At 41.8% G+C, this 21,413-nt stretch overlaps 2 protein-coding genes across 3 annotated transcripts in view; both read right to left on the bottom strand.

Annotated features, from left to right (window-relative positions):
• LOC311128482 (DNA damage-binding protein 1) overlaps nucleotides 1-1,028 on the bottom strand; it is a 32,396-nt gene extending 31,368 nt beyond the window's left edge. For both annotated transcript variants that reach the window (XM_084160649.1, XM_084160650.1), the window contains exon 1: nucleotides 868-1,028. In XM_084160649.1, coding sequence (XP_084016775.1) covers nucleotides 868-928 — 61 coding nt within the window. In that variant the 5' untranslated portion in view covers nucleotides 929-1,028. The remainder of the gene's footprint in view (nucleotides 1-867) is intronic.
• A 1,460-nt stretch (nucleotides 1,029-2,488) lies between these two features.
• On the bottom strand, nucleotides 2,489-5,522 carry LOC311127116 (transmembrane protein 138). Its single transcript, XM_084158878.1, has 4 exons — nucleotides 5,338-5,522; nucleotides 4,930-5,101; nucleotides 3,467-3,542; nucleotides 2,489-3,063 (listed from the first exon to the last, which is right to left on the bottom strand). The coding sequence occupies exons 1-4, from the start codon at nucleotides 5,463-5,465 to the stop codon at nucleotides 2,945-2,947; spliced, it is 495 nt and encodes a 164-aa protein (XP_084015004.1). The 5' UTR covers nucleotides 5,466-5,522; the 3' UTR covers nucleotides 2,489-2,944.
• Between the last annotated feature and the right edge of the window lie 15,891 nt (nucleotides 5,523-21,413).

Below are 21,413 nucleotides of genomic sequence, written 5' to 3'. Positions count from 1 at the left end.
ATATGGGATTTGATAAAGTCAGTGTCAGAATGCCTTAAATTAAGTTTTGTTTTTAATCACACGTATTTTAACCGTGTAGCTCAGTTGGTAGAGCATGGCGCTTGCAACGCCAGGGTTGTGGGTTCGTTTCCCACGGGGGGCCAGTATGAAAAAAAATATGTATGCACTCACTAACTGTAAGTCGCTCTGGATAAGAGCGTCTGCTAAATGACTAAAAATGTAAAGAGTAATACATTGAATCGTTTGCTAGCTATCACCAATATATTGGCAATCAAATAAATGCAGGCAGTTTAAGGGTAACGTTAGCTAGCTAGCTAAGTAAAGTGCCCTACATTCGTAACTATGCACACTGTCCGTGATTGTAATTTGCCAATGTATTATTTAGGTGGACATATTGACTGGCACTGCAGTGGCCTGCCTGCTACCTGTGTAATTTAACAACACTGAAGCTCCAAACCCAACTGAGATTCTTGGCAAACTGATAAACAATAAGGTAATAGCAATCCAATTGACTGACGTTAGCAAACAAATTGACATCAACGGACAGCTGAAGATAGCTAGCATTAGCTTCAAAACATCCTGGCTGCGCAGGAGCACACACTGGCTCGTGCCATTTTGTGTTCACTTGATAACTAGCTATATAATATCAGTTGAGCGAAACCACATGTCCCATTCTGTGCATGGTTATTCAAAATTGAACAAAGCCCTTATCAATGGACTTGATAGACTTGCTGGCAAAACAATATCAAGGGGGCCTGCAAGTGCCTGTAGCTAGACTTCTCGCGCGGGAGCTTAGCATGCTAGTGGATGAAGTAGCTACGACATGTTGGTGCGCGAGCTAACAAGAAACAAGAAGAACACATTTACCGGTGATGCAGGCATTGACTGCCGTCGGTTTCTGCGCGGTTACCACGTAATTATAAGACATGGCGTTCAAAGACAGAATAAGAACACCAGCGAAACTGTATCAGTTCTTCTCAAGTGTTGAAACCATGGATATTAAAACGATTAAAAACAAGCGGAAGTGCATTGCTAAAAACTCTATAGATATTTACTTTCACAGCGCCCCGTGTGGCTCGGAAGTCGATTTGTCGTTGTTGGTGCTTGTATTTTTATAATATTCTGCATTGGACAGAAGAGGAGATTGCAGATTGCTTACCCCTCTGTACTATGACGTTTTTTCACATGAAATACTGTGCGTTGCAATGCTTTGCTCATCAGTGTTTTACATTATCGACCTCAGAAGCAGAGAGCCAAGTGAATGATGATGACTAGAGATCTTTCAGAGCCATGGCATTGTTGCTCACGGTTGATCAAGCAAAATGCCCCTGTAACGAGATACAATCTATTTACTGTATCAATCCAAATTGATAATGGTCAAAGTGGCAGGCATTCTAGTACTATGTGTGTGCACATGCATGCGTTAGGTTAACATAGGACTGACACCAGACACGGTAGAGAAAGCGAGACACCTCCCTCGTTAATTTTTTCGGGACGGGGCCACTCTGGTCTACTTATTGCCCCCGCCCCGCGGATGGGGTGCACCAGAAAGCGAGACATCTCACTGGCTAATGTTTTCTAGTCAGGGCGTATGGGGAGAGCGGGGAGGGGACAGTAAGTAGACCAGAGCCACTGGTCTCACGCGGGAAAGCATGCTCACGCGAGAGAGGGAACGCCCACTTACACAGACAGGAACCTTGACCATTTTTTCCAATGGTAAACTGCCTGAGTAAGATATCTTTGTTTATCCACCATCCTTGCTGACACCTTCATAAACACAGGGCGGTGACATCACTGCTGTGAAAAACACTGGCCTGTGGGCTGTAGGCTAAAGACTCAATCCCTGATTAATCCCAGGTATAAGAATAGAGCCCTGTCTGTGGCTCCTTGAAAGCAAGCATGCATAAGGTGTATTGATGTGTATATTTACTGTAGAGCACTATTTATGGGGTGGGTTAGGAGAGACGTGGTGATAAATTGACTGACACATCCAGTTTTACGTGCAGTAATATATATACTCTTACCTAGGTCTTTAGTCCCCTATTCTGAGACATACTGTAACTGCACAGCATACATTCTGTACACCCAAATTGTTTTTGGAGATTTTGCATGTGACTGTTTTACGGTTTGTCTTTTTCCATGAATAAATCCAGCGGGTTTTAGTGGGTTTAGGTCAATGCAATGACTGCATAGGGGCATAAGAAAAAGGTAAGCTCATTCACAATGCTGAGAGCTTGTGACAAAGTGATGTGTCACATAAATGTGTGCTTATGCTGAGTGCACGTGTGTGATATAGGATTAACATTGGAAGTATTTACTGAAAGGAATACTGAGCACAGACAGGGTGTATCAGTGTGTGCATCGTCTGGGTTTTGTTTAATACATTTGTACAAAAAGCAGGACAAAAGTAAGCATTTTAAAACACATAAAACATTGTTTTTCTTTCCAGTCATCTTCACAAGAAAATCTGGCACACAAACTCACAAATCATCCCACATAAAAAACAACAAAGACAATAATTGCATTGATAGCTAAATAACACAGACAAACCGAGTCACAAGGTTTCAAAGTGTGGAAAAAAATACTACTTGTTGTGTCAATGTCACATCAAACTATGAGTTCCCACATTTTAGCATCACAGTCATCTTGGTATAACATTCTGTCCATTAATCAAGGCCCTAAACCAGTTTGCCTCTTACAGTACAAGTGGCTTGCTGTATCCAAGCAGAATCTCATTTTTCACCCTCCTTGTTAAAGTTTACCCATGTCTGATAGAGCACAGAGGTCTTCCCTCTGGTTCTTCCCTCCATATAAGCTCAGGACTGTGCACTGTAGCGTCTATTTCAGCTCTGCACGTAGCAGTGTCTCTCTGTGTCCGGGGGACGGGGAGGGGTCTATTTTGGATCTGTCCATACCAGTTTCATCTCCACACACTGCTCTTTGCTCACTGGCGGGCCCTGGCATTGGCAAAGGCATCTCTGAGCCAAGGCGAGTCTTCATAGAGCCGAGGGTCACCCAGGTACTCTGTGGTGCGCTTGTAGAAGTAGTAGTACAACACGGACGCTGCACACAAACACACATCACACGCCAATGAAATACTGAAGTCATTTGGTTTTGAAACAGAAAAGACAACAACAAACAAACAACAAACTATAAATCCTCTTAACCAATTAGGAGATAAAGGGAATTAAAATCAGACCCATATGGCCCACAAGGGTCAACTTGGTATCTACCTACTACGCTATACAAATAAAGAGTGTGAGAGCTGTGTGTGTGTGTGTGTGTGTGTGTTCGTGCATGTGTGTGTGACTGATGTAGTACTACACACCTTCAATAAGTATTTACCATGTAGCATTGATCTCCACCTTTTTTGAGTCAATGAAGGCACCAAAGATGGATTGCGTTTCAGGCCTAAAAGGTTTCCTAAACTGTGTTTCAGTAAGAGTGTGACCAAAGACAGCCTCACCTATTCTTTGGAAGACAAAAATCACTTGGAGACCATCAGTCCACACATAGCGGTTCGATTTTAGCCAGCGTAGATTCTGCAGAGATAGACACAACCCAATGCATATTACAGTTTGAGGGATAGCATTATTTCACTAAAACATATAATAAACCATAAATTGATAGTAAATGATAATACACATGTAATAAACAATTCTGAGGCCTACAGAAAACTTGAAATTCCATATCCACAAAATAAGATATATTTTACACATATCAGGTTAGTGCCAAATGTCATTTCCCCCTTGGGATTAATAAAGTACACTCTCATCTCATTTGTGTCTAGGAGTGAATCCACCTATGACAAAAGCTCAGTCATAGTGGGCTGTCAGGGAGTTTCCTGAACATCACAGCTCAGGCTAAATCCCCCATTGCCTGTAAGAAAGATCAGTTCCTCTACAGTACTTCTCTCAAACCTCAAATTCACTGAATGTTGATCGCCAGGCTATGAACAGATCCTATACCTTCACACACGTGCATATTTCTATAATAACTAGAAATCAGAACTATCCCCAAGAAAATACACACACTCACACACGCAGGCTTCACACATATATGCGCACATGCAGTATATACATGGACGTGCATGTGTCAGAAAGTGTAAGCTATATTCTCTCTCTCTCTCACAACACACACACACACAAAGGAAGGCCGTTAAGATCATCAACTGAGCCACGGACTGTTCACTCTGTTACCACCTGGCAAGTGGTATCGGAGCATCGGGTCTCAGAACAAGAGGCAGCTAGCACCACCAGGCCATCAGACTGCTGAACAGCTAACCCTAGATGTCTACCTGCACAGACCTGCACCTTAGAGACTATTTTAACCTCAGAGATGATCTGCACTTTAGAGATTATTTGCACTGACTACCCACACATCCAACCCTTAAACAAAAACTTACACATCCATAAACACACACACAAGCACCCACACACACTTGACATTTTTATATTTTAGTCATTTAGCAGACGCTCTTATCCAGAGTGACTTACAGTTAGTGATGGTGGGACAACCACATATGGTGGGACAATCACATATCTCAGTCATAGTAAGTACATTTTTCCTCAATAAAGTAGCTAATCACAAAGTCGGTGCTAGTAGGGGGGGAAAAAGTCAAGTGCGAGTGTTACACACACAGTCAACGCTGTTGTTCTATTAAATACTATTTATTCCACTGCTAGACCAAGTCACTCACTGCCCACTTTATATTTGTAAATGCAGTGTAAATACAGTCCATTTTTACTATGCATACTACCTCTCTTACTTGTTATTTTTGACTTGACTCTTTTTATTGTTGATATTGACTAATGTACTGCATTGTTGAGGGAGCTAGCGCATTAGCATTTCGCTGCACCTTTCATACCTGCTGTAAACTGTGTATGTGACGAATAAACTTTGATTTTAATTGACACACACACAGCATACCATGATCCAGGAGTGTAGGGAGATGCTCAGGGTCAGATAGAGGGCAGAGAGCAGCAGCAGGGCCCTGAAGCGTTCCAGCAGCAAGGACACCAGGCCCACCTGGAACACGTAGGTGTTGAACAGCATCAGCAGAATGATGATCAGGTTAAACAGGATGGCTATGTCCTGGATACTGAGCGAGAGAGAGAGAAGCTTCCATTTAGTTACAGTTACGTTAAAACGAATGAAGACACACAAATGAACACACGCACACTGTGCTGAGGGACCAGAGTTGAGAAACACTGCTTTTTACATTGTGTCAATACCCTTTTTCTCCCACTCTTTCTACCGCTTAAATGAAGAAGCTTTAAATCATTAATTTACATCAGAGTCTACCCCCTGGCTCTCCCATCCTTCCCCGGGTCTTACATGAAGAGCACCAGCTGGACGACGGGCGCGGCCCTCAGCAGCTCGCTGAAGGAGTTGACGAACAGGTCAAAGGTCAACAGGCTCAACTGGATCAGCAGCACCAGGGAGTAGTTGTTGGTCTGCAGCATCTCCGGGCCGAAGGCTGGGCGCCCGGGCTGTGTGCGGCTCCAAGGAGGATCCAAGGTGGCGCACACTCACATACACATGCAGACTTGGAAACATACACACTAACTATACAGACACAGGTGCACACATGCAGAGGTGCCAGCTGCCAGCTGCCGGCTTGAGCTTCTGCACGGCAGCTTGATGTGTCCAATATATGTGTTTATGTAGAGCAGATGCAGGTGTAGTGGGTTTGTTGTTCCTAATTAAGGACTATTCCACTGATTGAGGAGGCCTGCTATCGGCCAGAGACATTGGAAGAGCTCGCTGAAAATGCTATTGTTAGCTATCAGCATGTTGAAAGTGGAGAGGGTCCTCTTTCCAGCCCAAAATAATAGTTCCAGCCCACAGTAAAATTGTTGTAGCACACAGTTCCTTATGGCATGGTGTTAGCTTTGAACACCTACAGGCAAAGTTGACAGTCGCTTTCCAATATGGTGTTCTACCCGCATCACCTTTCTACTGGCTGTAAATCCATTCCACAGCTATATTCAACAGAGACTGTAGTAGAGAAAAAGGGAGTGAGCAGAGAGTAAACAATATACAGTGGTAAAAATACAATCTGTAATAACTTAAACAGCAGAATCAAATGATCCAGGCAGAGTTATTTAAAAATTCTTATAAGAAGAATGTGTGAGAGGGAGACATATGAGAGGGATTAATAGTCTTGGTTGACCCAACTTTGTTCTTACATATTGTAGTGTTACACAAGGTCACTGGAGGGGAAGGACTGTTACATAGACAGGCAGGCAGGAGGGCAAGCAGGCAAATTACAGGTCAGGACCTGGATTAAAAGTTGAATTTCACTGAGTGGAGAAATCTTCACTGTGAACTATTCCCCTTCTTACTGTCACTACCTGGAGCGTAGGTCTGTTTTCCAAACACAAGTACACACGCACGCACACAAAGGGTTCCTCAAAATACTTAATGACTATTTTGCATGAACATCCAGTACAGTATCACTGAGTGGTCCAATCTTACGCATCTTAATCAGTCTGTTTTTAATTTCCCAAAATACAAATACCCTAAACTGGTCTAAATGTGACATGACATGTGTGGATGTAGAGCTATAAGGCCGTGTCCAGACTTAACAATTCATGCAGCTTTAGTATTCTGATCATAGCCTTCTGATCACGGAATTCCGAACGCGTCATGCATCTACACCTACATTTAAAATGTGTCTGGATTCCCTTTTCTCATGCTACATTCAAATGCCAGTATGCATTCTACAAATGGTGGAATAGGCTAAATATGATAATAAGACAACAACTGATGGCAGTAGCTAACTACTGTAGCAAAATAGCCAGCTAACCTCTGTAGCTAGCCAGCAAGCAATGCTAAAGGGGTCGCAACGGGTTAGCATAACTCTAGCCAAACAAAACAGTATTTTTCTAAATATTCGCTAGCTGGCTAGCATTTATGAGGCCAGCAAACACATTCCTCACACGCTAGGATTTTTTTTTCCAACAGAGGTTAGCTGGCTGCTCAGCTACAGCTGTTAGCTACTTCCATCAGTTGTTGTTGTTGTGTTATTAGTATATTTAGCCTCTTCCACCGATGACATCGCCCACTGTATGCACTTTCGATAACCTGATTGCATCCAGACTGAGAAGAAATCCGCACACAATGCATCCCTGACCACCTCCTGAAGTGGTCAGCCAGATCTGAACACAATCTGACCAAATAGCGACTTCTGTGCATTGAAAAGACGGGTCTAGACGCAATCTTCGTATTCTGATAGCAGACGTCGCATGTAAGTGTCAAGTGTAGACACGTAAGATACAGTACTTTCTACATTGTAGAATAATAGTGAAGACATCAAAACTATGAAATAACACATGGAATCAAGTGTTAAAACAAATCAAAATATATTTTATATTCTTCAAAATAGCCACCCTTTGCCTTAACGACAGCTTTGCACACTCTTGGCATTCTCTCAACCAGCTTCATGAGGAATGCTTTTCCAACAGTCTTGAAGGAGTTCCCACATATGCTGAGCACTTGTTGGCTGCTTTTCCTTCACTCTGCGGTCCAACTCATCCCAAACCATCTCAATTGGGTTGAGGTCGGGTGATTGTGGAGGCCAGGTCATCTGATGCAGCACTCCATCACTCTCCTTCTTGGTCAAATAGCCCTTACACAGCCTGGAGGTGTGTTTTGGGTCATTGTCCTGTTGAAAAAAAGAAATTATAGTCCCACTAAGCGCAAACCAGATGGGATGGTGTATCGCTGCAGAATGCTGTGGTAGCCATGCTGGTTAAGTGTGCCTTGAATTCAAAATAAATCACAGTGTCACCAGCAAAGCACACCCACACCTTCACACCTCCTCCTCCATGCTGGGAACCACACATGCAGAGATCATCCGTTCACCTATTCTGCGTCTCACAAAGACACATTTGGACTCATCCGACCAAAGGACAGATTTCCACCGGTCTAATGTCCATTGCTCGTGTTTCTTGGCCCAAACAAGTCTCTTCTTCTTATTGGTGTCCTTTAGTAGTGGTTTCTTTGCAGCAATTCGACCATGAAGGCCTGATTCATGCAGTCTCCTCTGAACAGTTGATGTTGAGATGATGTGTCTGTGGCATTTATTTGGGCAGCAATTTCTGAGGCTGGTAACTCGAATGAACTTATCCTCTGCAGCAGAGGTAACTCTTGGTCTTCCTTTCCTGTGGCGGTCCTCATGAGAGCCAGTTTCATCATAGCGCTTGATGGTTTTTGCGACTGCACTTGAAGAAACCTTCAAAAGTTCTTGAGATTTTCTGTATTGACTGACCATCATGTCTTAAAGTAATGATGGACTGTCATTTCTCTTTGCTTATTTGAGCTGTTCTTGCCATAATATTGACTTGGTCTTTTACCAAATAGGGCCATCTTCTGTATACCACCCCTACCTTGTCACAACACAACTGATTGGCTCAAACGCATTAAGAAGGAAAGAAATTCCACAAATTAACTTTTAACAAGGCACAACTGTAAATGTAAATGCATTCCAGGTGACTACCTCATGAAGCTGGCTGAGAGAATGCCAAGAGTGTGCAAATTTGTCATCAAGGCAAAATATATTTTGATTTGTTTAACACTTTTTTGGTTACTACATCATCCCATATGTGTTATTTCATAGTTTTGATGTCTTCACTATTATTCTAAAATGTAGAAAATTGTAAAAATAAAGAAAAACCCTGGAATGAGTAGGTGTGTCCAAACCTTTTACTGGTACTGTACATACATGGCAAATACTTTATGTTGACGATTTGGCCCTACGCTCTAAATCAGGGGTGTCAAACTCATTTTAGCTCAGGGGCCACATGGAGGAAAATCTATTCCCAAGTGGGCCGGACCGGAAAAATCATGGTATATATAACTTAAAAACAACAACTTCAGATTGTTTTCTTTGTTTTAATACGATCAACATACAACATAAAGCTGGAGCCTGAGGACAGTGTGTCCAAAATAGTACAAGCACAACATCACTATTAATCATAAAACACGTCAAGTTTATTTGAAAATTCTAAAGAAAAAGAACACAAACACACAATGCCTCAGTGATTAACAGAACTGTTTCACAGATCACAGAACTATATCAGGGTGTCATTTCTCAGGCAGAAATGTAGATAAAAATAATAAAATCCTGTTCCCCAAACAAGTGCAAGAACCACAGAGTCAAGAATAGGTTAAATATACAAATAAAATAAAATCAATTAAAAACAATAGCACATCAACATAAAAACATATAAACATAAAGCTGGAGCCTGAGGACAGTGTCCAAAAGCACAACATCACTATTAATTATAAAACACCTCAAGTTATTTGAAAGTTCTGAGGACAAAGAACACACAAACACACAATGCCTCAGTGATTCACAGAAGTATATCACAGATCACAGAACTATATCAGGGTGTCATTTCTCAGGCAGAAATGTAGATAAAAATAATGAAATCCTGTTCCCCAAACAAGTGCAAGAACCACAGAGTCAAGAATAGGTTAAATATACAAATAAAATAAAAACAATTAAAAACAATAGCACATCAACATAAAAACATATAAACATAAATCTGAAAGCGTTGCTCAAACTCCCGTAACAGTCCCGTTATTTTATCTTTGAACCGCTTCATGTCTGCCACATGTTGGGTCGCGCACACATTTTTCAGACAGGGGAAGTGAGCTGCATCACCACCGGCAAGTTGCATCTCCCACAATGACAGCTTCAACTTGAAAGAACGTATGCTGTCATAATACTGCGTGACAACTTTGTTGCGCCCTTGCAGCTGTTTGTTCAAGTTATTCAGGTGCTCTGTAACATCCACCATAAATGCAAGGTCCTGCATCCATTCTGCGGAATGAAATTCTAACACTGGTTTGCCCTTTTCTTCCATGAACTGTTCAATTTCTTCTCGTAAATCAAAGAAACGCCTCAGCACAGCACCTCGGCTTAACCATCTTACCTCAGTGTGGTATGGCAGGCCATAGATGTGGTCTTTCTCTCTGAGAAGGCTGTCAAACTGACGGTGATTCAGGCTTCTGGATTGGATGAAATTAACAGTTTGGATGACCACCTTCATGACGTTATCCATCTTTAATGACTTGCAACACATAGCCTCCTGGTGCAAAATACAGTGAAAAGTAAAAAAATCACGTCCTCCATTTGCAGATTGCACTTTCTCTCTGAACTTTGTCACAACGCCTGCTTTTTTCCCGATCATTGAGGGCGCATCATCTGTAGCCAGGCTGACAGCGCGGGACCAGTCCACTCCGACCCTGTCCAGCGCGCCGACGAGTGCGGTAAAAATATCACCTGCTGTCGTTGTATCTGTCATCGGCACCAACTCCACGAACTCCTCGGTGACGGTCAATGTGTCATCAACTCCACGGATTAAAATGGCCAGTTGTGCAACATCTGTAATGTCCGTGCTTTCATCAATTGCAACCGAAAACGCAATAAATGACTTTACTTTTTGCTTCAACTGGCTGTCCAAATCCACTGAAAGATCGGAAATCCTGTCTGCAACTGTGTTTCTTGTCAGGCTGATATTTGCAAAAGCCTGCCGCTTTTCAGGGCACACAATCTCCGCTGCCTTCATCATGCATGTTTTTACAAATTCACCCTCACTAAATGGTTTTGAAGCCACTGCGATTTCATTAGCAATGAGGTAGCTAGCTTTCACTGCAGCGTCACTGATGTCTCGGCTGTGAGTAAACACAGACTGCTGTTTCTTCAGACCCGCCAACAGTTCATTCACCTTCTCTCATCTCCGTTGTCCTTGAAAGTTGTCATATTTGTCGGCATGAAGACTCACATAGTGGCGACGAAGGTTATATTCTTTCAGCACTGCAACATGCTCTGAACACACCAAACATACAGCTTTCCCATTCAATTCCGTGAATAAATAGGATGACCATTTTTCTTGGAACACTCTGCGTCCACTTTTCTCTTTTTTGACAGAGACATATTGGGGCAATGAGGGTGCCAAAGCACATAATGTTAAAAGTAGAAGCCGTAATAAATATCGCGGGCAAAACAAAGTAGCTCATTGGCTGCACGTGCTTGACCTACTTGCTCTGCCCCGGTATAAACAGTTTGCTTGCTTAACACAATTGCTATTGCGCCATCCAGTGGACGCAATTGGAACAGCAGTTTATTTTATTGAAAAATTGCAGCGCATTTTTATACTTTACCAATTTTTTATATATTATTATATATATATATATTTTTTTTATCATCTCGCGGGCCGGATTAAACCCGTTTGCGGGCCGGACGTTTGACACCCCTGCTCTAAATATTCCATGGCTGACAAGATACAAATAACAAGAACTGGCATCATATTTGGGTCTAAATTATGTTGTCTTTCCGTAGGTGTGCCTGATTTGGCTTGCCCAGCACAATAGCACCCATGGGATAGTTCTAAAAGCGCAAACCCTCCCCATCCGACACTGACACCAGGTGAGCTAAACCAAGTGCACCTAAAGTAACTGAAAAAAACTATTGACCCAGGTCTGACTGGTACTGTCTGTGTCCAAACTAAGATCACTTCTTAACAGGGTTGGTTTAGGCACTACATAATGTAATTTAATTAATTAAAGTAACCTGGCCCATCTCGACACAATTAACAAGACCTGACCTTTTGCACCTTGTAAAAGTCACTTGTCTGGTCTGAGTGGCACAATGGCAACCTCACCGCCGCTGTCACCCACTGAGTGTGTTTCACAAAGGGGACAGGATTGTAACTGGATAAGCCTGTGTGTTATACTGCCCCATGCCATGCTCACAGAAGTAAGGCCCTGTCCAATACGGACACTGGGGCCTCAGAGACTTGAGGGATTAAACTATTCACTCGCTCAGTCATGCTGTAACCAGTCATGGCCATAGCCAGTCATGGCCATAGCCAGTCATTGCCATAGCCAGTCATTGCCATAGCCAGTCATTGCCATAGCCAGTCATTGCCATAGCCAGTCATTGCCATAGCCAGTCATTGCCTTTGCCATAACTAGTCATCGCCATGCAGTCTAGTGTACTTCCACCATGGGAATTGGAGTTAAGGCCTTGAGTGTTATGACTTAGAGATAGTGTTTAGTGCCGACATTGGATGCCCCAGTGAAGGGGAGAAGTAATCCAGAAGTGGGAGCATTCTTTAAGACAGACAATTAGGCAATTCTTATACCTTTCTCCTGAAGTGTGCACTCCTGCACTCCTCCCCACACATTTAAAATAATTGAATTGGTGTAGCTATATGGATTTTCCCCACCATATTTCTTACACCAATTTCCTTTCAAATCCATTAACGGAAGTGATCAAGTGCTGAAGATCATTGGGACTCAGAGATGGTCTGCTTTATACTATAGCATGGCATACTGGATTAAGACCATTGACCTAGCCTAGGCCACTCCAGCTGCAAGAGCAGAGAAGCCTATACATAACCATGACCCCATTAACCTATACATGTGTTTACCCTTTAATCAACCCCTTCTGTTAGAAGGACCAACATAACGATCATGTTGATGTTGACTTGTGACCTCTTACTTTACACAGTCATGACATTCAGTACAATGATACCTACAGTAGTGGTATTTAACTAGTATTTATGCTGTAGTCTTGCATTCACTCTGCCTGGGAATCAAGGCTTCAAGTGTTGTGGCGTCCAAGTGTAAAAATAATGACCACACCAGGCTATTATCTGGTCTGAGTCCTATCCATCACAGATTGACAGCTTGGCATAAATGGTGATTTAAACTGGTATGTTGGTGGCAGCGTGTGAATCAAGTTGTGTGGTGGATTTTGGAGCGAAAAGGTACCAGCATATTCACAATCTATACAGAACAAAAATATAAATGCAACTTGTAAAGTGTTGGTCCCATGTTTCATGAGCTGAAATAAAAGATCCCAGAAATGTTCCACATGCACAAAAAACATATTTCTCCTTTACAAAGATAATCCATCCACCTGACAGGTATGGCATATCAAAAAGATGATTAAACAGCAAGATCATTACACAGGTGCACCTTGTGCTGGGGACAATAAAAGGCCACTCTAAAATGTGCAGTTTCATCACACAACATAATGCCACAGATGTCTCAAGTTTTAAGGGAGCGTGCAATTGGCATGCTAACTGCAGGAATATCCTAATCAAATCATATGTACTTGTCACATACACCAGAGCTGTTGCCAGATAATTGAATGTTAATTTCTCTACCATAAACTCTGGATAAGAGCGTCTGCTAAATGACTAAAATGTAAAATGTAAATAAGCTGCCTCCAACATCGTTTTAGAGAATTTGGCAGTACGTCCAACCTGCCTTACAATCGCAGACCACGTGTATGGCATCGTGTGGGCGAGTGGTTTGCTGATGTCAACGTTGTGAACAGAGTGTCCTCCATGGTGGCGGTGGGGTTATGGTGTGGGCAGGCATAAGCTACGGACAACGAACACAAGTGCATTTAATTGATGGCAATTTCAATGCACAGAGAATCCACCGCCATCACCTCATGTTTCAGCATGATAAAGCACGCCCCATGTCGCAAGGATCTGTACACAATTCCTGGAAGCTGATATGTCCCAGTCCTTCTGCATACTCAGACATGTCACCCATTGAGCATACAGTGCATTCGGAAAGTATTCAGACCCCTTCACTTTTTCCACATTTTGTTATGTTACAGCCTTATTCTAAAATAAATCGTTTTTATCCTCATCAATCTACACACTATACCCCATAATGACATAGCAAAAACAGGTTTTTAGATTTCTTTGCAAATGTATAGAAAATAAAAAACGGAAATATCATATTTACATAAGTATTCAGACCCTTTACTCAGTACTTTGTTGAAGCACCTTTGGCAGCGATTACAGCCTCGCGTCCTCTTAGGGTCGTTGTCCTGTTGGAAGGTGAACCTTCGCCCCAGTCTGAGCGCTCTGGAGCAGGTTTTCATCAAGGATCTCTCTGTACTTTGCTCCATTCATCTTTGCCTCGATCCTGACTAGTCTCCCAGTCCCTGCTGCTGAAAGATATCCCCACAGCATGATGCTGCCACCACCATGCTTCACCGTAGGGATGGTGCCAGGTTTCCTCCAGACGTGACACTTGGCATTCAGGCCAAAGAATTCAATCTTTGTTTCATCAGATCAGAGCATCTTGCTTCTCATGGTCTGAGTCCTTTAGGTGCCTTTTGGCAAACTCCAAGTGGGCAGTCATTGTGCCTTTTACTGAGGGGTGACTTCCGTCTGGCCACTCTACCATAAAGGCCTGATTGGTGGAGTGCTGCAGAGATGGTTGTCCTTCTGGAAGGTTCTTCCAACTCCACAGAGGAACTCTGTAGCTCTGTCAGAGTGACCATCAGGTTCTTGGTCAACTCCCTGACCAAGGCCCTTCTTCCCCAATAGCTCAGTCTGGCCAGGCGGCCTGCTCTAGGAAGAGTCTTGGTGATTCCAAACTTCTTCCATTTAAGAATGATGGAGGCCACTGTGTTCTTGGGATCTTCAATGCTTTACCCTTCCCCAGATCTGTGCCTCTGACATGCACTGTCAGCTGTGGGACCTTATATAGACAGGTGTGTGCCTTTCCAAATCATGTTAAATCAATTGAATTTACCACAGGTGGACTTCAATCAAGTTGTAGAAACAGCTCAAGGATGATCAATGGAAACAGGATGCACCGGAGCTCAATTTCGAGTCTCATACAAAGGGTCTGAATACTTATATATATATATATTTTTTTTTTATACATTTGCAATCATTTCAAAAAAACATTTGTTGCTTTGTCATTATGGGGTATTGTGTGTAGATTCATTCATGTGAAATCCATAGATTAAGGCCTCAATTATTTATTTCAATTGACTGATTTCCTTATATGAACTGTAACTCAGTAAAATCTTTGAAATTGTTGTATGTTGCGTTTATATTTTTGTTCAGTAGAATAAGCCATTTCAGCATGGTATACCATGCCTATGACTTCACTCTACAATTGTCAAGAAGGCTTCATGACCACTAACCCTATCGCCTTGATCAGACCGACAGCGTCATTGCATCAATGCTGCGTAAAATAAGTTATTTATTTGTAATAGAACAGTTTTACTGGATATCTATGCAACAAAAGTTCAACATTCACCCTTTGCTACTATTTCTGTCAAGTCTACGCATACAATTTGATGCACACGTTGGCTATATCCAACGTATGTACCACACAGAACACAGAACTCTGCAATGCAATGCTGCAAGGGCAAACACAGAACTCTGCAATGCAATGCTGCACTGTCGGCGCTAGAAGCACAAGCATTTCGCTACACCCGCAATAACATCTGCTAATACACGTGTATGTGACAACAAAAATTGATTTGATTTGAAATTAATGTACTTCTGGTGTACCAAAACGCTATGACACTGTCGGTCTGATCAAGGCGTATCTGTTTGTCTGTCAATTAGTCAACATCGGCCATGCCCCTGTGTTTCGCGCAATAATGTGACATGCCTGGATTTTAACCTTTATTTATAGCTTTTCATCAAACGGTCCCCTATTCTTTTCAGACAATTGCTTTCATTTTGTGGTTCAGTTCTCATTTCTGGATAAGGCTTAAAATACAGGATACAATTTTGCTATGTCACATGATTGCGCAAAACATAACTTAGTCATATCATCCTTGGCCAGTCAAAGGCTGCGTTTACACAGGCAGCCCAATTCTGATATTTTTCCCAATTAGTGGCAAAATATCTAATCTGATGGGTCAAAAGACCAATTAAGTAGTAAAAGATCAGAATTAGGCTGAATGCATAAAACACAGCCTAATTGGTATTTTGACCAATCATCTTTTCAAATCGGATCTTTTTCAGAGCTAATCGGATTGGTCAAAATACCAATCAGTGAATAAAATATCAAAATTGGGCTGCTTGTTGAGTAGACAGGCACAGTGTCCACTGTCTCCGTCTCATTGACTGATACAATCAACCAATTATGGAGTGTTGTAGCTACTGCAGCTTGTGACAAAGCCAGGTAGACTACTATAGTCCTTACACTTGCTGCGATGGTATCCTGTGAGGCTGGCTCACTGTCCCAACAAGCTTCCTAGTGACTCCACATGGACTCTAATGACCTGAGACGGAATGGACATATTTATAGTCTAACACTGTGGCAGGTGTGAGGTGGATTAGGACTAGTTCCACACACAAGACTCTAGGCCAAGCATGGCTGGGCCGATGCACAAACTGTTGCTATAGTTGTAACCTAGTAAACTTACTCACAGTTGCACTTGAACAGTGACAAAGCCTAACTTCCAATCAACTGCGCCCAAGAATAACAATAGGCTACACTTTGTATCATTATAATTTGATATACAGAAAGTTGATGTCATAAGACAAAGATTGTAATTACATTTTGAATGTATTGATTTCTTTTCCCTTCTGATTGGAAAATGAATGAGAAGAATGTCACATAGCAACTTTCATTCAAACAACCAAACACTTAACTGTAAGCAGGGAGCCAAAAGCTGCTGGTTACAAGCCAAAAAACAAGCCATCTAGCCAAGCCAAGTAAGGTTTACTATTGTCATTGTGCTGTTAAAATGTATACTGAACAAAAATATAAATGCAACATGCAACAATTTCAAAGATATTACTGAGTTACAGTTCATATAAGGAAATAAATCAATTGAAAAATGATTTAGGCCCAATCTATGGATTTCACATGACTGGGTAGGGGTGCAGCCATGGGTGGGCCTTGGAGGGCATAGGCCCACCAACTTGGCAACCAGGTCCACCGACTGGGGAACCTGGCCCAGCCAATCAGAAATAGTTTTCCCCCACAAAAGGGCTTTATTACAGACAGAAATACTCCTCAACACCACCCTCCCACTCCCCCTCCTGAGACAATCCCTTGTATTGTCACCAGCACAAGGTGCACCTGTGTAATGATCATGCTGTTTAATCAGCTTCTTGATATAAATAATAATATAATAATATGCCATTTAGCAGACGCTTTTATCCAAAGCGACTTACAGTCATGCGTGCATACATTTTTGTGTATGGGTGGTCCCGGGGAGGTGGATGGATGATCTTGGCAAAGGAGAAATGCTCACTAACAGGGATGTAATCAAATTTGTGCACAACATTTTTGAGAAATAAGCTTTTTGTGCATATGGAAATGTCTGAGATTTTTTTTATTTCAGCTCATATTTTTGTTCAGTGTAGTATATGAGTTAGTTAGGCCTACAACCTTATATTGACATTGTACCTGATAACGACGTTGTCAAATGTTGCTTTCCGGCTTCTGCCGTGTTTTCAAAGTTGGCAACAAAAAGATTGTGAGGGCGAGGTAGTTAATCTCCTTAAGAAGCAACTTGACAGCTTGTTGTCTACACAAAATGATGAGCAGTAGTGTAAAGTTTAGGATATCCTGAAAACCACAATATTGAAATCAAACACATTATAAAATATAGCTAGTACCTGAAATGTCCCTTTTTGAGATTTTGAAGTTCTCTATCTGGAGTCTACTCGCGCGTAATTCTCTCCATATTATGCACGCTCTCTCGACCATCCACAACACAGCAGTGCACAGACGGTTGGCACATACCCAACCTGCGCTTCTCCCTTGGTGACAGGTTTTTTCCGCGCTACATCCCTAATAGAAGGGCATTTATTTTACCATGGAACAAGCCTCTGCAGCCATTTTCTATTGCAAACAAATTGCGCTCCAAATGTAATAGGCAAACAGCCTACTTCAACGACCCTTCTGTGTTGCAACAGGAACAACTTGGCTATTATCATTTAATAGATCAAAATTAAAGTAAGATAAACAAAAAGGTATCTTCATGGGGATTTCAAATGTGATTTGGTGTTTGAAGGTCTGTTTGCAAATATCTAAAACTTTATATCCTTACATTTCAGATGATGCTGACAGTAACTTTGCATATAGCCGTCCCTATATACAAGATTACGGTAATGCATAACATGAAACCAACCAATGGTGTACCATTGCCATCTAGTGGCAATACAACGTTTAGAATTGAGTAGGCTTTGCTCAGTGCATTTAGCGTTCAAGGATACTAAATTGTGTATAAGAAACATTGATGCACATGCTACCCCATTTCAAGTCAGTCTAATTTTACAATAAAGCAAACAGTCATATCTCTTTTGAAATTAAATGAACATAGAGCATAATAGTATGATATGGGATGTCGACCAAATGAAAATATTATGTGCAAAAGGTCAGTCCCAATAATTATGAAGATGCCATGATACTCAGAGTTCCAAATGTTGGCTCCCATACACCCATATATCGTTTCCTTATATGGTTAGGTGCATATCCTTTTATGATTGACAACCTTATTTTGTGTTTGCCTGCTTACTTTTAGTATATCATATTGTGTTAACTTTTCTTTGAAAGATCATGAATCAGTAGCAAGTCATTTCCATGTAAAATGACCCATGAGTACCAACATGTGAAGTTCATAGGAGCATGTCAAATTTGGGTGTCAAATGAAAGCTAAGAGTCTATATTATTAATAAATTAAGGCATATACATTTTCCAACCATTTTCCATCCTAAAAATGTGGAATAAGCAAAGGCTTTGATTTCTGGTCAAACAGATGGAAAAGGGGTCTTAGAAAACAATTACCAGAAAAAGTATATACATCAAAACTAAGTAAAGGCCCCTGCCAACTAATATCAACACTTATATTTAGTTTAAGAAACATTGCCTTGTGCCTTGGAATTCTGTTACCAAAAACCCACATGTCTTTAGGATATGCTTTAATTTCTCTCCCTCATGAGGAGGGAGGATAATGAAAGTTCACAGAAGGAACAAGTAAAAGTAGACCTATCAATTAGGTATAGTGTTTTTACTGATATCAGTTTTGTTTATAAATTAATAAGTGGTTAATACTCAATTCCGTTGCCAAATCGGTAATCGAATTTCCGAAAAATCTGTAACGGAATATCTGCAGTTAAATTGGCTACGATGGGAAATCATAGTAGTCACAAACCACAGTTTTATTCACAAGTTTGGACAGTAAAGTACTGCAAAGTAGAGTACAGTAAAGAAAAGTAGAGTGTAGTTCAATACAATAGAGTAGAGTTCAGTACAGTACACAGCAGAGCACACTGGAGTTGAGTACACTATAATGTATTGTACTGAACTCTACTGTACTGTACTCTACTGTACTAATCAAATCAACATTTGTCACATGTGCTGAATACAACTGGTGTAGACTTAACCGTGAAATGCTTCCTTACTAACCCTTCCCAATTATGCAGGCTTAAAAAATAAATTACAAAAATTACAATTGTAACAAGAGGAATAAAATACAAAAACATTGAGCTACACTGAACAAAACTATGAACGCAACATGTAAAGTGTTGGTCCTATGTTTCATGAGCTGAAATAATAGATCCTAGAAATGTTCCACAAATTTGTTTACATCCCTGTTAGTGAGCATTTCTCCTTTGCCAAGATAATCCATCCACCTGACAGGTGTGGCATATCAATAACCTGATTAAACAGCATGATCATTACATAGGTGCATCTTGTGCTGGGGACAATAAAAGGCCACTCTAAAATGTGCAGTTTTGTCACGAAACACAATGCCACAGATGTCTCAAGTTTTGAGCGAGCATGCAATTGGCATGCTGAGTGCAGGAATGTCCACCAGAGCTGTTGCCAGAGAATTTAATGTTAATTTCTCTACCATAAGCCGCCTCCAACGTCGTTTTAGAGAATTTGGCAGTACCTCCAACCGGCCTCACAACCACAGACCACGTGTAACCATGCCAGCCCAGGACGTCCACATCCGGCTTCTTCACCTGCAGGATCGTCTGAGACCAGCCACCTGGACAGCTGATGAAACTGTGGGTGTACACTACCGAAGAATTTCTGCACAAACTGTCAGAAACCGTCTCAGGAAGCTTGTCTGCATGCTCGTCGTCCTCACCAGGGTTTTGACCTGACTGCAGTTCGGCGTCGTGACCTACTTGTGGGCAAATGCTCACCTTTGATGGCCACTGGCACGCTGGAGAAGTGTGCTCTTCTTGGATGAATCCCGGTATGGTGTCGTGTGGGCGAGCGGTTTGCTGATGTCAACGTTGTGAGCAGAGTGCCCCATGGTGGTGGTGGGGTTATGGTATGGGCAGGCATAAGCTACGGACGTCGAACACAATTGCATTTTATCGATGGCAATTTGAATGCACAGAGATGCTATGATGAGATCCTGAGGCCCATTGTCGTGCCATTCATCTGCCGTCATCACCTCGCAAGGGTATACAATTCCTGGAAGATTAAAATATATGGCCTACATACTTACCAGACATGTCACCCATTGAGCATATTTGGTATGCTCTGGATCGACATGTACGACAGCGTGTTCCAGTTCCCGCCAATATCCAGCAACTTCGTACAGCCATTTAATAGGAGTGGGACAATATTCCACAGGCCACAATCAACAGCCTGATCAACTCTATGCGAAGGAGATGTGTCGCGCTGCATGAGGCAAATGGTGGTCACACCAGACACTCACTGGTTTTCTGATCCACGCCCCTACCTTTTTTTTAAGGTATCTTAGCCGGCCGCGACCAGGAGACCCATGGGGCGGCGCACAATTGGCCCAGCGTTGTCCAGGGTAGGGGAGAGAATGGCCGGGAAGGATGTAGCTCAGTTGGTAGCGCATGGTGTTTGCAACGCCAGGGTTGTGGGTTCGATTCCCATGGGGGGCCAATATGAAAAATAAAAAAATAACGTATGCACTCACTAACTGTAAGTCGCTCTGGATAAGAGCGTCTGCTAAATGACTAAAATGTAAAATGTATTTGTGACCAACCGATGCATATCTGTATTCCCAGTAATATGAAATCCATAGATTACAGCCTAATGAATTTATTTCAATTGACTGAGTTCCTTATATGAACTGTAACTCAGTACAGTCTTTGAAATTGTTGCATGTTGCGTTTATATTTCTGTTCAGTGTATATACAGGGAGTACCAGTACCAGATCAATGTGCAGGGGTATGATATGTACATGAAGATATGTACATGAAGGCAGGGTAAAGTGACAAGGCATCAGGTAGCAGAAGCATATGATGAGTGTAAAAGTGTGTGTGTATGTGTGTGTTGTGTGTGTGCGTATGTAGTGTATGTGAATGTGTGTGGGTTTTGTGTGAGAGTGTCAGTGTAGTGTGTGTGTGTGAGTGTGTATATAGTGTGTATATACAGTGCCTTCAGAAAGTATTCATACCCCTTGACTGATTTTGTTGTGTTACAGTCTGAATTATAAATTGATTATATTTATTTATTTTCTAACCCATCTACACACAATAACAAAGTGAAAACGTGTTTTTAGACATTCTTGCAAATGTATTAATAATGAAATACAGAAATATCTAATTTACATAAGTATTCACACCCGAGTCAATACTTTGTAGAAGCACCATTGGCAGTGATTACAG

Source organism: Coregonus lavaretus, assembly GCF_964263955.1.
Source record: "Coregonus lavaretus genome assembly, chromosome: 4".
Taxonomy (NCBI): domain Eukaryota; kingdom Metazoa; phylum Chordata; class Actinopteri; order Salmoniformes; family Salmonidae; genus Coregonus; species Coregonus lavaretus.
This window is presented reverse-complemented; position numbering and strand designations above follow the sequence as displayed.

Excerpts from the sequence above, each read along its gene's own strand:
- LOC311127116 (XM_084158878.1), bottom strand. The coding sequence starts at position 5,465 with ATGCTGCAGACCAACAACTACTCCCTGGTGCTGCTGATCCAGTTGAGC. Across the intron at positions 5,102-5,337 it reads GTCCAGCTGGTGCTCTTCAT|TATCCAGGACATAGCCATCC; the intron begins GTAAGACCCGGG and ends TCTCTCGCTCAG. Across the intron at positions 3,064-3,466 it reads TTTTGTCTTCCAAAGAATAG|CGTCCGTGTTGTACTACTAC; the intron begins GTGAGGCTGTCT and ends GTTTGTGTGCAG.